The sequence below is a fragment of the Hipposideros armiger genome, unplaced genomic scaffold (assembly GCF_001890085.2).
Source record: "Hipposideros armiger isolate ML-2016 unplaced genomic scaffold, ASM189008v1 scaffold_151, whole genome shotgun sequence".
In the NCBI taxonomy this organism is placed as follows: domain Eukaryota; kingdom Metazoa; phylum Chordata; class Mammalia; order Chiroptera; family Hipposideridae; genus Hipposideros; species Hipposideros armiger.
The window spans coordinates 2,189,115-2,202,945 of record NW_017731501.1 but is presented as its reverse complement, the minus strand read 5'-3'; the positions used below and the strand labels follow the sequence as shown (position 1 = coordinate 2,202,945).

At 38.3% G+C, this 13,831-nt stretch overlaps 1 protein-coding gene across 1 annotated transcript in view; it reads left to right on the top strand.

The window, feature by feature from the left end:
• Nucleotides 1–9,918, top strand: part of LONRF1 (LON peptidase N-terminal domain and ring finger 1) — a 29,853-nt gene extending 19,935 nt beyond the window's left edge. Inside the window, exons 8-12 of the mRNA XM_019651009.1 lie at nucleotides 1,255–1,376; nucleotides 4,023–4,181; nucleotides 4,305–4,467; nucleotides 5,875–6,027; nucleotides 8,582–9,918. Coding sequence (XP_019506554.1) covers nucleotides 1,255–1,376; nucleotides 4,023–4,181; nucleotides 4,305–4,467; nucleotides 5,875–6,027; nucleotides 8,582–8,740 — 756 coding nt within the window. The 3' untranslated portion in view covers nucleotides 8,741–9,918. The remainder of the gene's footprint in view (nucleotides 1–1,254; nucleotides 1,377–4,022; nucleotides 4,182–4,304; nucleotides 4,468–5,874; nucleotides 6,028–8,581) is intronic.
• The last annotated feature ends 3,913 nt before the right edge of the window (nucleotides 9,919–13,831 follow it).

The following is a 13,831-nucleotide window of genomic DNA, read 5'->3' as shown; positions in this document are numbered from 1 at the left end:
TCTTCAGTCTAGTTGTGGAGGACGTTGCTTCACTGGCCCAAGCTGGCACCATCATTGCGCTCTTCCCGGGTGAGGCAGATCAGTCGCCGGCTTCATGACGGCCGCTCACTGCGGCTGCTGGAGCAATCTGTATTTTAACCAGCCCTGATTCATGCTAAAATTTGAAAACCACTACTATTTCCCGTTTCCTAACCTCATATTTCCTACTCTTTTTTACTGGATAATGACAAAACCCTTGTTTATGCTGGATCTACAAATTAAAGGGTGCCTTCTCTTTCTCTTGTCATTGTCTCCCAAGAGCTTTCCCTCACATTTTTGTTAAATAAATTTGTATTGGGCATTTTCTTTGTCTAAAATTTTATGCATACCCTTTGATCTGGCCCCTGCACCTGTGCAGTTTTTAGTTATCAAGACATGATGTATCCTTGTCTATGTAATACAGTGCAGGGTATGGTAACTTCCTTTTATATAGTAAAGACAGTAAAATATGGTGTTCTTGGGAGACAGAAAAGTAAAGAAGACTTTATGAAAAAAGGTAAAATTGGAACCAGATCTTAGAGGATAGATGGATAGGTTTTCTTAGGCAGGAGTGAAAGAGATGGCTTTTAGCAGTTGGAATAGAAAATGACACAAAAATGCATGAATTCTTCAGAGTATTTAGGGAATAGTACAAATGTAGCATTTTATATAGAGTGGGGGGGATGTCATATATGAAAAGCAACTTCTTCATAAGGATCTAGTGATAGTGCGGTGACAGTGGAAGAAGAAGCTGAAAGAAAAATTATTTGGAAACTACCACTGAAATTGGGAACAAAAAAAGGAATAGTTTTGCTTTTCTTTAGTAAGGCAAGTGCATTATTTTCTTTATTCCTTACCTTATTTTTGTTTCAGTTAAAATGCTAGTTTCAGGTACCCATGAGCTGTCAGATGGAAATGGGCCTGTGGTGTGGGAAATGGCAGGTGCAGAGCTGACAGCTGCTAATGAAGGATATGTGATCATAGCAAGACACAAGTCTGCACAGAGTGCTTGGTTCAAGCTGCAGCCATGCATCTTTAGGTTCTTGGACAAAACCTCAGACAGGTTTACCTGTTCAGCATCATCCATTCGTTGTAAGGCTCCCTCTCACTAATTCAGTTAATTCAAAATTGACTGTATAAATATGTAATAAATGCTTCACTATATCAGTTAAAACTTTTGTCTGTTTTATACTGTAGGAAAAAATATTGGAATGTAAAATAATATTGTCTTTTTAGTATCTAGCAGATAGAAGGTACTGTGTCACACAGCTGTTGGAAGAATTAATAGTGAAGTATCTGCCTGATGAGCTGTCTGAGAGAAAAAAAATATATGATGAAGAAACTGCTGAACTCTCACAGTAAGTTTCTTCTCATAAAAATTAACACAATCAAATTACGAACTACTACCCTTTCAAATAGTAAGGAGAAAACTTCTCACAGCAAGCTGGATCCTCCTGTCTTTAGTTCAACCCAGTCTAGTCAAAGGCGTATTTTAAACAAATGTCGGTGAGCTTCCCCTCAACAGACAGAATTTTTCAAAAGTTTGTTTGGTAACTTCCAGGCATTCTGTTAGGAATTACTGACTCAGCTCTTTGCACTGAAGCAGTATTTTAGGTCGGGGAGGAGTTTCTTACAGTGACTTAAGGCACTGGAATTGGGAGTGGAGAGGTGGAGCTGGTGGGAACAGCAACCCTCAGCTATCAAGGCAGGACAGGAGAAAGGCTGAGGATAAATGGCATGGATTGGCAAGGGGGTTAGCCAATTACAAGTTTGGAAGGTGGGACCTTGAGACTTGAGACTCAAATTGGAAGGAGAGAAGGCATGACTTAGGGGCCAAATTTTCAGTTAATGAAAATATTGACTGGTAGCAGAATTGAGTTAGTATTGGGAAGGTGAAAAGCCTGGATGGAGGTAACTTTGGATTTAGCGGCACATGCCACTATTGAGAGCACATAATGGCTAATTGGGGCTGGGTAGGTTGGCCTTGGTTTTATTGCTCTGTATACCTTTCTTGTATTTTTCATCTCCCTTTCTTTTCTCTTCATGTCTTTCAACAGTCACTTGAGTCTCTTTCAATTCATAGGTTTTTAATTTCTTAACTTTTTCTTTCATTTTCTTTTAACTATAATAGATACACTAAAGAACAAAAGTGCAATTTTTATATGCTGTTTTTATTGAACAACTTTTGGTTTCCATTTTTCAAAATATAAATTGAATATTTTTTATTTCTCACTTTTTAAATAAAAGTTAATTGTGCTTGCAGATTCTTCTTTTTCAATATGTGTCCACCAGATGTTTTCATTGGGCTGGTGGCCTTCAGTAGAAAAAAAGACTTCCAATCTATTCTTTCAGAAATTAATATTGGTTTGTCTTCTCATGGAACTGCTATTGTGTGATTTTATAATAGAAAATATTCTGATGTGAGGATTATGAACATTTTTGATCAACACTGCAAAAAGCTGGATATAAAAAAGCTGCAGATAATACTTTTAAATCTTAAACATAGTGACACAACCAGACCCTCCACAGAAGAGTAGAATCCATGAATGACAGATGGAGTTGAATGTGAGGGGAGCTGAGAGTGATGGATAGAAGCTTTAGGGAATCTTGCTGCTTACTAATGCAGCTATTTTTGTTACAAGTTTTACTGATTAATAGGTCTACTGTTTGTTTTTTTCCCCAGTTTTCAACGTTCATAAGGAGAGTGCTCGTTGACAGTAGAATATACAGTTTTAAGAGTAGAGGAGCTAGCACTTGTATATTAAACATGTTTTTGTTAAATATTACTTTTATACAAGTAATTTATGGTCTTTTTTGAAGATGAACTAAGAAATATAAATGAGCAAGGGGGGAAAAGCCATAATCTGTAACCCAAAGGGGATTTCCTTTGGCATTTTGGCATAAAATCCTTCCAGATTTTAATATATAAAAATACATTTTAAACTCAAATGGAATAATTTTATTCATATTATTTTATAACCTCCTTTTCTCATTCATGTAGACATTTACACGTAGTATCCCATTTATGGTTATGTCATAATTTATTTTACTAGTCCTCTCTTTTTGCTTCTAAGTTTTGGTTACTATACACAGTGCTACATTGAACATTCTTATAGTACTTGTGAGGGGAAAAAAAACTGAGCCAGTTAGTAGTTCAAAAGATGTGAACATTTAAAAAAGTTTTTGATGTAAAGAGCCAAATTCTCTCCCTTGTGGTTGTGCTGTTTCAAACTGCCCCCTGCACTGTCAGTTTTCTCCATACTCTTGCCAAAGCTGGCCATTGCCTATATCTGTATCCTTCTTATTTTCTGCCTATCTGGCAATGAAAAATGTATCATTTTAATTATCTGGAAAAAATGTTATGGAATTATCTGTTTTTGATACTGAGTTTGAAAACATGTTTAATACCTAAGAATTTTTAATGCTCTGCTTTTTGTCTTTCGTGGGGACTCGTTTTTTCTTATTGTTATCTAAGAGTAGCTAAGAGTGTTTTACGGTGCAAAGGTACTAGCTCGGTCATGTTACAGATAATGTAAACAGATTTTTAACATAAAACTGTAATTATAATCACTTGCTTCTTCATTCATAAAGATACTTAGCTCTAGGGGCCGGCTGAGTGACTCAGTTGGTTAAGAGCTCGCTCAAGAGTTTGAGCTCTGAGCAACAGTGGTTCGAGTCCAGCCCGAGCTGAGCAGCCGNAAAAAAAAAAAAAAAAAAAAAAAAAAAAAAAAAAAAAAAGATACTTAGCTCTATAGGATAACCTGGTATCTCAAATTCAGATTGCCTGGTATAAATAAGAGGATCACAAACAGATTTTTAGTGTTACTGTTGTGTCAGTGTGAGCTTAATGAAAGGGATGCCAATTCTTGGTCTTGCCAAGAATAAAAGTCACCTTATTTAGAGCTCATTTCTTTTTGTTTTATATTAATTTATTACTGTTGCACACTTCAGTCATTTTGGTTATATGTTCTGATATGTAATAATGAAACTTTTCTCTTCTTCAGCTTGACCAAGAATGTTCCAATATTTGTTTGCACTATGGCCTATCCCACTGTGCCTTGCCCTCTTCATGTATTTGAGCCAAGATATAGACTGATGATTCGAAGAAGTATACAAACTGGAACTAAACAGTTTGGGATGTGTGTCAGTGATACACAAAATAGGTATGCTTTTTGTGTATTTAAATAAGTAGTGTTTTTATTTATATTGGAACTTGCTTTCAATATTGTTGAGAACTTGCATGTTTGTTACTTGAACTTTGATATTAATTAGAGTTTTTCTTCTAGTTTTGCAGATTATGGTTGTATGTTGCAAATTAGAAATGTACACTTCTTACCTGATGGAAGGTCTGTGGTTGATACAGTTGGAGGAAAGCGGTTTAGGGTTTTAAAAAGAGGAATGAAAGATGGATACTGCACTGCAGACATTGAATATCTGGAAGATGTTAAGGTATTGCAAACTATTCTTTTCCAGCACACTTTGGTATACTCTGTCCTAGGTGCTGTGCAGCATCCAGGCTGATATTTTCCAGGCCCATGAAATAGTTCTTCCTAGTAGAGACCCTCATCATTACTTATGCAGATGATCTCCAGGTTACTTTTTCTTATCTTGCTCTTCTTCATTGTGAATTATAAGAGAATTTGGGAGACCAGAGCCTAGGTCCTCTTCATTTCTCCAGGCTCAACACCCAGCACAGTGCCTGGAATGTTTGTGTGCATCTGCATGGGCGGTGCTTTAACTATAGCCATGGACTGAATTTTAACCATTTTTAAGTGTATAGTTCAGTGGCATTAAGTGCATTCCTGTTGTGCAAAAAGCAGATGCCTTTTAAACTTTAGTTTTGTGTTTCATTTCAAATCTTTCAAAAATGGAAAATACGTTCTTTTGTCGCCTGTGAGCTGTAGACTTACCTTTTATATTTCAGAATGTTTTCAGAGTCCCTTTGTTGTTTTTATATTGAGTCATCCTTGATGTGTGAAAGGCTGAGTCAGGCCTGGTATTTGTTCAGATGCGTGAATGTATATGGAACAGAGCACTCCCTGGCAGGTAGTGAGTGGGATATAAGTGTGTGTTAAAGAAGCCAATATGAGATGATGAGTTAATGCTCCCTCTTCCCACCTGCCTTTGACGAGACTACTCCTGGATCTCAGGCTGGAAGGCTGATGCACTTAATTGTACATTTGCAGTTTCATGATCCCATAGTTAGAAGGGTGTACAGAGGGATGATGGAGGTAGCCACAGCCTTGGGCCTTTGTAGCAAAAGTTCATCATTGCATATTTTTTTCACTATCTTTTGATATACTGACTTTATATGCTAAGTTATTTATTGTATTTTTGTTTTTGTTTTTTGACCCAGTTTCCTGGTAAAAGATATAATTATGCTTGTCTTCCGTCCTGTTATGCTTTTCTGCCATGTCATCTGCACCTTAAACCCCCTCCCCAATCTTCCCTGTTATTATAGCAACTGTATGTATCTGCTTTTTTGTCCCTCTGCTTTCAAAAGCCAGTGATCCATAAAGACAAAAGGAATTCCAAATTCATGTAGACCTTTGTCCGAGAAATCACTCTCAGTCTCCCCCCTCCTAATCGGGGGCTCTTAGTAGGTTTTGACAATATTGTGTTGCTAACTCAGCAAGGCTAGGTGGCGGTCAGGCCTTGCTGTCTTTCTGTAGTCTGGCCCATTGGTATTATGTGAGGCAGAAATATATGATATATGTTGCATAACAGTAATACTCTCTGATCCAGCACTGAAATAGGTATTCCTTATTGGTTTTATTTTTTTCAATTTTTGTAGGGTCAGTGATCTTAGAAAAGGAAGATTAGACACAGAAATCTTACTAACTGTTGTATTTCTAGGTTGAGCATGAAGATGAGAGAGAGAATCTCAGACAGCTTCATGATTTGGTTTACTCTCAAGCCTGCAGCTGGTTTCAGAATTTGAGAGACAGATTTCGAAGCCAAATTCTTCAGCATTTTGGATCCATGCCTGGGAGGGAGGAAAACCTTCAGGTATGATGGCTTTGATATTGTTTCCGAAAGTCTCACTTTTTTTTGTCAACCTAAATTAGTAGATTTCCAGGCTTTATTCTTTTTGTTGTCCTCCTTGCACAGCATTTCCTTTTTGTCTCCCATCTTTAGAATCATGACCATATTCTCTCGTGCAGTGCTATCCGCTGCATTTTATACAGGAAGGCGATGGAAAGAGGTGTCAGCTGAGGTGCCCATAGGAGTGAGTGCAGGGAGGAAAAAGCCCTTAAGTGAGGATTTTCCAGAGTGGGATAAGGAATTAAAAATGGGACATGGTACCATCTATTGGGTTGTCGGAAAAGTCATGACGTATTTTTTCTACGTTTTTTGTTGCAAAAATGCGTCATGACTTTTCCAACAACCCAATAGTGTTATAAATTGTGACTATGAGACATCTGTGCCTTCAAACCAGTCAGCTGTTGCTGTTATTCTTTGACAGTTGAGAGAGGTATCATTTTCTATACTTTGAAAAAAATCTTTTCTCACCTCCTTTTATTCCCAACTTGTATCCTGCCACTTGAATTCATTTTTGTCTCTTCATGTTTAATATTTCACTCCTCATGAAACTATTGTTCTTATGGTCTTGCTCAGGTACTTGGGGTTTACATTTAAGCTTAATCTAATTGATGTATAGCAGGCACTTGCTGTGTAAGCAGATCTGTGCAGCAGGCACTGTAAGAAGCGTACAAGGAGGGCCGCTGTTCTGGAAAATCTGACTGTAGACTCACCAAAGCACTGGCTTTCAGGGCTCAGCACTTTTTCATTGAATTGAATTAAAATGTTTGTGGTCAGAAGGTAATAGATTTCATAAAGGAGTAGCTGTAAATAAATACATGAAGACTTAGATAATAGGTTTCATGGTGATGCACACTCCCTCTCATTCCAGTTTTCAAAGGTTGGTGTAACTCTGAATCCCAATTGAATCCTTCATCTGAACTTGCAATTCAATATGAGACCATCTCCAAATTGAGGACTCATTCTGTATCTAGCATATTATTAATTGCAACATGTTTGTTTGATCCTGGCTACCTGAGCCTGATTAAACTTGACAGAAATAGCTTTTGAGAAGGACAAAATTGAATAAGGAAATTTTAAATGTTAACAAATCAACTTGTAGAAAAATTCAATGCTACTTTTCTATCACCTTCACTTTTTATTATCCTGTCTTCTACCACCACTTTCTGTTAGTCACATGTATACGTCAGGATTCAGTCAGGAAAATAAAAGCAGCCACTCTAGATATCCCAGGGACTAACGGTGTATTGTAGGATGTAGAGTAGACACAGCGTTGGGAGAGCTGAGGAGTGAAGATCAGGGACATCGTCAGCGGGTCAGGGAATCTGCCGCCGCAGGGGCCAGCTGGTGAAGCACAGTGCTTGCCGCTCAGGGACTTGGGGCAAGCTGCTGTCGTTCCTAGGACTCCCAGGGAAGTCTCCCCCAGTATCTCATCTGCTGTAGTGGAGCAGGTGGTCTGCAAGAGCTTGCTGAAAAGCTCCTGCAAATCTAACAGCTGCCACCCTTGGCAACAGTCTCCAGAGAACAATGGCTTCCTGTCTTCCAACTTCCTCATCTCACAGGAGGGCCTCTCCTTGGCCAAGTCACACCTGGAACCGAATGGGGAACGGGATTCCCGGAAGTGTAATTTCTGATGTCTCTGAAATGCAGGAGGTGGTTGTAATCCCGAGTTGAGAACAAACAGTACACAAATACAGAAATCTCATGTTGAGATCAACACTGATGTCATAGCCCCTTTTGTCCTTCTGAAACTTCATGTTTCAGCTTCAGTAAAAAGCAATTTAATGTGTAGTAAAGGCGGCTTAAAAGTTCTTTTATATAAATTCCTAGCTCTTTCAATAACCAGTAGTCAGCCCTTGGAACATCGGAGGAACTTCTGTGCTGGAGATAGGTTTATGTCTCAAATGAAACTAGAAGCTGAGACCTTTTTCCATCCTTCCTAGGATTCAACAGTTCTTTGAAGAAATTTTAAAATATCCATCCATTAACTTTTCTTAATGCTTTAAATATATATTTTAAGAAAGCAGTTAGCTAGGGACAGCTGGGGGCAATTTTGCCGCCATAATGGGACATTCAGCAATACCTGAAGAAATTTTTGACTGTCACAACTGGGAAGGTGCTACTAGCGTCTAGTAGAGGTCAGAGGTGCTGCTTACACATGCTACAACGCACAGGACAGTTCCCATAACGGATTATCTGGCTCCAAATGCGAGTCGCCCGAGGTTGAGAAAGGCAGTGCAATGCAGAGGAAAAAGTATTGGCTGTGGAGTCAGGTCTGGATTTGAATCTCGGTTCTGCCCCCTGTGAGCTGAGAGACCTTGAACAGTTTGTATTATATTTCTGAGCCTCAGTTTTCCCCTTTTATACAGGCATAGTGATAGCCTTCCTTACACAATTGTTTCAAGAATTTAAGGTGGGACCTGATAACGGGAAAGTGCTCAATAAAGACTAGCTTGTTGGTGGTTTGTTATTGTTATTGCAATAAATATTTGTTTTACTATAAAATGTTCATGACTTTTAGGTGACTCCCAATGGACCTGCCTGGTGTTGGTGGCTTCTTGCAGTTCTTCCTGTAGATCCCCGCTATCAGCTGTCGGTGTTGTCAATGAAGTCTTTGAAGGAACGGTTGACAAAGATACAACATATATTGACCTATTTTTCTAGAGACCAATCTAAGTAACTAACTGCTTGGATATTCCTTTAAAGTTACCTTAATCTGGCTGTGTTGATGGCCAGGTTGTCCGCTGCCTTTCACATCCAGTGCTGGTTTGAGAAATATAATGAAACTGTCCTGTTTTGGGTTTTTGTTTTTCCTTCAACCTCCGGAATCATGTGGTTCTGCAAATGAATACCTTCAACTAGGATTTAGACCACTAAGAACTTGCACAGAAAAACACACAGCAACTGTGTGTTAAACCTCTACATTGTGATGCATTTGCACTATGTACCATATTCTACAGTGAAACGAGAACTCCGTGTGTGTATGTGGAATGCGTGTGTGTGCGCGTGCGTGCGGGTGGGATGTGCTCATTTTCTCTGGCTTTAACATTTTAAAAAGAAAAAAAAAAAGCCATAGAGAGCAGAACTTGCCTAAGGTCATTTATTCCAAGTTTACAACAGTAGGGATACAAGTGTTTGCAAATTGAATTTGCCTCAGATTTCTCTGTCGTAATGCTTATATTTGCACAAGTAGGTAAACTATGGTATTGAGTATCATTCTTTGTTGGAAATCCTGCTCTTGCTGAACTGTCTTGACTATTGACACAGTTTCTTATTTATGTAAATACTTGCATCCCAGTGGCCGACAGGCAATGGATGCAGAACCTAGAGCCAGTTTTCAGGAACAATTGCAAACCTGACATGGTACTGTGCATCTATTCATAAAACACTTAAAACTGTGAAAATATGGTTTACATTTAATTGTACATAAAGGTAAATGGAGAACTTAATTCAGTACCAGTTAGTCTGTATATTTTAGGGGGCTTTTCACATTAACTGCCTATCTATGTAATTTATAGTTTGACATGATGTGTTCGTTTTTAAAAAGTGCGTAGTATAAACCCATTAAAGGATCTGAGGGAAGAGAAGCTTAATGTAGAAGTAAGCTTTTAAAGTATGTTTTATTTTTTAATTCTGGTCTTGGTGCAAATGTTAGTTATGCCTTATTCATATCACAATTAGATTGCCATGCTGTGACATGGTTTATATTCATGCTGCCCTAGATACTTTTGTAATTATTCGTTGCAGACTTGTGACTGTCCCTATTAACTTTCTTTATGTAAGTAATTTGTAAAAGTTTCTTAAAATTTTTGCTTTTGCTTATTTAATTTTGAATAAAAGCTAAATTCATAATAATTTGTTTCCTTAAATTTTGGGTCAATGTAAAAAAAATCAGTGGAGGTATCAGACTGCATGGAGTAAAATAACAAATGAGTTTTGCTTACTGTTTTGTGCCATGAGACATAAATCGTAGCTTTCAAGACACTTTTTTGGTCAGTTTTTTACCAAACAGTGTGGTGTTTTTGACCAAACAATGTAGTGTCTTAAGGAGGCTTGAGGCCCTAGAACTATCCTCTAAAGCATTATTTTTATTTTTCAACCTTTAAAAAATCCATGTCCCTTTAGGATGAAGATAAAAATCTTAAATATGTGTTACCCCCATTTGGGACTCCTCTTGGCAACATACTTGACCATTTCAGTCCCCAGTTTCCCAGCTAGGATTTTCCATATATAACTAAATCTTCTTTTAATGTTGAATTTTTTAATAAAAATATATCCAGAAATGACTGCCTAGAGGACCACCCTTTGCCCCCTCAATTATGCTAATTGAGAATCTGTTCATTAGTTCTGCAGAAAACATTGTCTAAAAAATGGGCCATTTCCTAAAAGTACCTTATCAATAGTTTCTAAAGTGTTAGATTAAACTTTCTTGTAATAGAAAACTATCAAATGCCAGTTAAATAGTGTCCGGGTAGTATAAACGAAGAGTTTAATGATGTAGTCCTCAAAATACGTATCAGATGGCCGTAGGAGTTACCTGGTGCTGAATCTACGTCTGTAGTATGCGTGTGTGTGTGTGTGTGTGTTTACACTCACGTGCGCACACACAAATAGGCACTGAGTGATCTCTATATATACACACACATACTAATGGGAATTCATGTGTTTTATTTATCATTTGACCTTAATTTTGTGATAGATGATCTCTGATAGTTACTCTTGTCTATAGATTCTTTTTTTTAAATCTCTGGAAATTTTTTTCTCACTGTACTTTCCATACAGTTTATAAAACAAAAAAGCAAAGGAATGTGACAGATTTTTTTTCCTTATCACTTTAAGTGACTAAGTTGTGTCATGAATTCAACATTTCAAGCCAAAGTAGCTCCTTGCCGCTTTTATACACCTGTCTGTACAAGTCTAATTCTCCTTGTTCTCCGCGGTCCAGCTTGGATGACTTCATGCAGATGTAACTCAGAGCTCCACAGCATTTTACTCGCACTTTGCTTGTGGCACTCACGGGAGGTAACCGGATTAAATATGTAAACCGTCTCCTGAGTATTATGACTGGTGTCTAGCATTTCAAACAGACTTAAGCTCCAAGCACAGGCTGACCACTGAACAGAATTGAAATTACTGCCAATTGAGGGAAATTAGATAAAAGTGGTTAGACTGCAAATACCTTTGCCTTCCCTTCCTCCCCAAATCTGAAAAAATGACAATAAAGAACATGAAACCTAATGGCTTTGTGAAACCAAAAGTCTGTCCACTTACCAATACTTTTGAGGAATTTCTGACATACTGAAAATGGGGTCTGATAGAGAAGACCAGAGGAGAGCATAGCTTTACAGAAATGGAGGACTATAAGGAAGCCCGAAACTGGGAGAGGATCTTAGAATGCTCCAGTGGATTCCTTAGGGAGGCTCCCCTGGACACGGCTGGATTATCTGGCCCTTGCCCCCACTGAGACTGGGCAGCAGGCGGCAGCAACGATTGTTGTCTGGCCAAAGCACAATGTGGACAAGGAAGACCTATGAAACCTTAACTAGCTACAGATCCCCAATAGGATGGAGAGCCCTTGTGCACAGAGAGCCAGCAACTGACCTGCTCACATGGCAGTTTATTCCAGTATAATCCCACAATCAACAGGGTGACCAAATGAGCAACCTTAAATGAATGAACAGGGATCCCATGTGACAAAGATGAGTAAACAACCGAATCCTAGAAATTTGAGGAAAAACATTCTAAACAAGACAAACTCTATCCTTAAATTTGAGGATGTGCAATTCCAAAAATGATCTGGGAATCTAAAAAATTGCTTCCAACAGCCCCTGACACCATAGAAGCATTCAATAAAAGTTTGTTGAATCAATGAATGAATCATAAAACTAAAGTAGATGAGCTATAGAGGAGAATGAATTCATGAGGTGGAGGGTTGAGGTGCGGCGCTTTCCAGAACATAGCACAGAGCTCAATAGAGTCAGACTATATGAGGGGAAAATTAAAACATGGAAGATTGAGTCAAAGTTTTTATTAGTTTCAGGTGTACAAAACAGCATAATGATTAGTCATTTACACCCCTCATAAAGTGATAACCCCAACAAGTCAACCCATCTGATACCGTACATAGCTATTACAATACCATTGGCTCTATTCCCTACGCTGTACTTTACATCCCATGACCATATGTATATATTTAATTATAGTTGACATTCAATATTTTTATTTTATATTTGTTTCAGGGGTACAGTGCAGTGGTTAGGCACTTTATATAATTTATTCAGTGATCCCCCGATAACTCTAGTACCTGTCTGACACCATGCATAGTTTGTACAACATTATTGACTACATACCCCATAGTGTGTTTCACACCCCCGTGACTATTTTGTAACTACCAATTTGTACTTTCTAATCCCTTCACCTTTCTCACCCATTCCCCAATCCCCCTTTCATCTAACAACCATCAGTTTTTTTCTCTGTATCTATAAGCCTATTTCTGTTTCAATTGCTCGTTTATTCTGTTCTTTAGATTTCACGCATAAGTGAGATCATATGGTAGTTGTCTTTCTAAGTCTGACTTATTTCACTTAGCATAATATCCTCTAGGTCCATCCACGTTGTTGCAAATGGTAAGATTTCGTTCTTTTTTTATGGCAGAGTAATACTCCATTGTATAAATGGACCACCTCTTCTTATCCAGTTATCTATTGATGGGCATTTTGGGTGTTTCTATATCTTGGCTATTGTGAATAGCACTGCAGTAAACAGGGGTGCTTATCTTTTTTTGAATTAGTGTTTTGGATTTATTTGGATAAATACCCAGGAGTGGAATTGCTGGTTCATAATGTAGTTCTATTTTTAATTTTTTTTAAAGATTTTTATTGGGNTGGGCCAGTGAAGCAGCGTCCTCCACAACTAGATTGAAGAACAAAACGACAGCAACTTGTCTGTTCCCCTTCCCCCAATTCCCCAGCACTGTTCCCATACCCCCAATTCCCCAATAAAAATCTTAAAAAAAAAAAAAAGAGATAGAAAGGGAACTTGGGCATGTAAGACATCCTGAGCTGGGGATGAGGTAAGGTGCCTTGGGGACTTCAAAGGGTTATTGCAGGATGATAAGAGCTTGTTTGTTCTTTTTTAAGTGAAGCAATGACTGTGGCTTGTTTTTGTTTGTTGTTTTTTAATGGTTATATGTAAAAGTGCTCCGCATACTGTGATGTGTTCTATTGTCAGTGACCCACTTGAACTATTATCTCTTTGAAGAAATGGGCCCAGATTGTAGGTACTCAGCAGGTCATACAGACATTCCTGGGGCCAGCTCATGTGGACTTCCCCTTCTTGGAATTTTCTGTTATCCTCAGACTACATGTTTGTACTGGGAGACACTGCCCCAAGGCACCATTTTTCAGTTCTTCTTTGAGTTCCATTAGAAACTGCAGTATCCTTACAATAAATTCCTTCACCTGCTTACCTTAGCTTCGTTTGGATTCGATGACTCATATTCAAATGAACCTTACCTCATGCAGCAAGGTGAAATAATACATTATTTTAACAGCAACAACATTTCTCTTAGGGATGGGACTGTTTTTTGCCTGAGAAAAGTACCTTCAAAAGTAGCTTAGAATTGATGGGGAAATCCCTAAGCCGTAACTTGGCAGGTGACAGCTGAACTGCTGCAGAAGGAATGAGCAGGAATCTGAAAGTGGAGAAGAGCGATGCCATGTGTTTGTTGAGGCTTGGGGAAAAGGAGAGGGGATCACACGCATTACAGGTA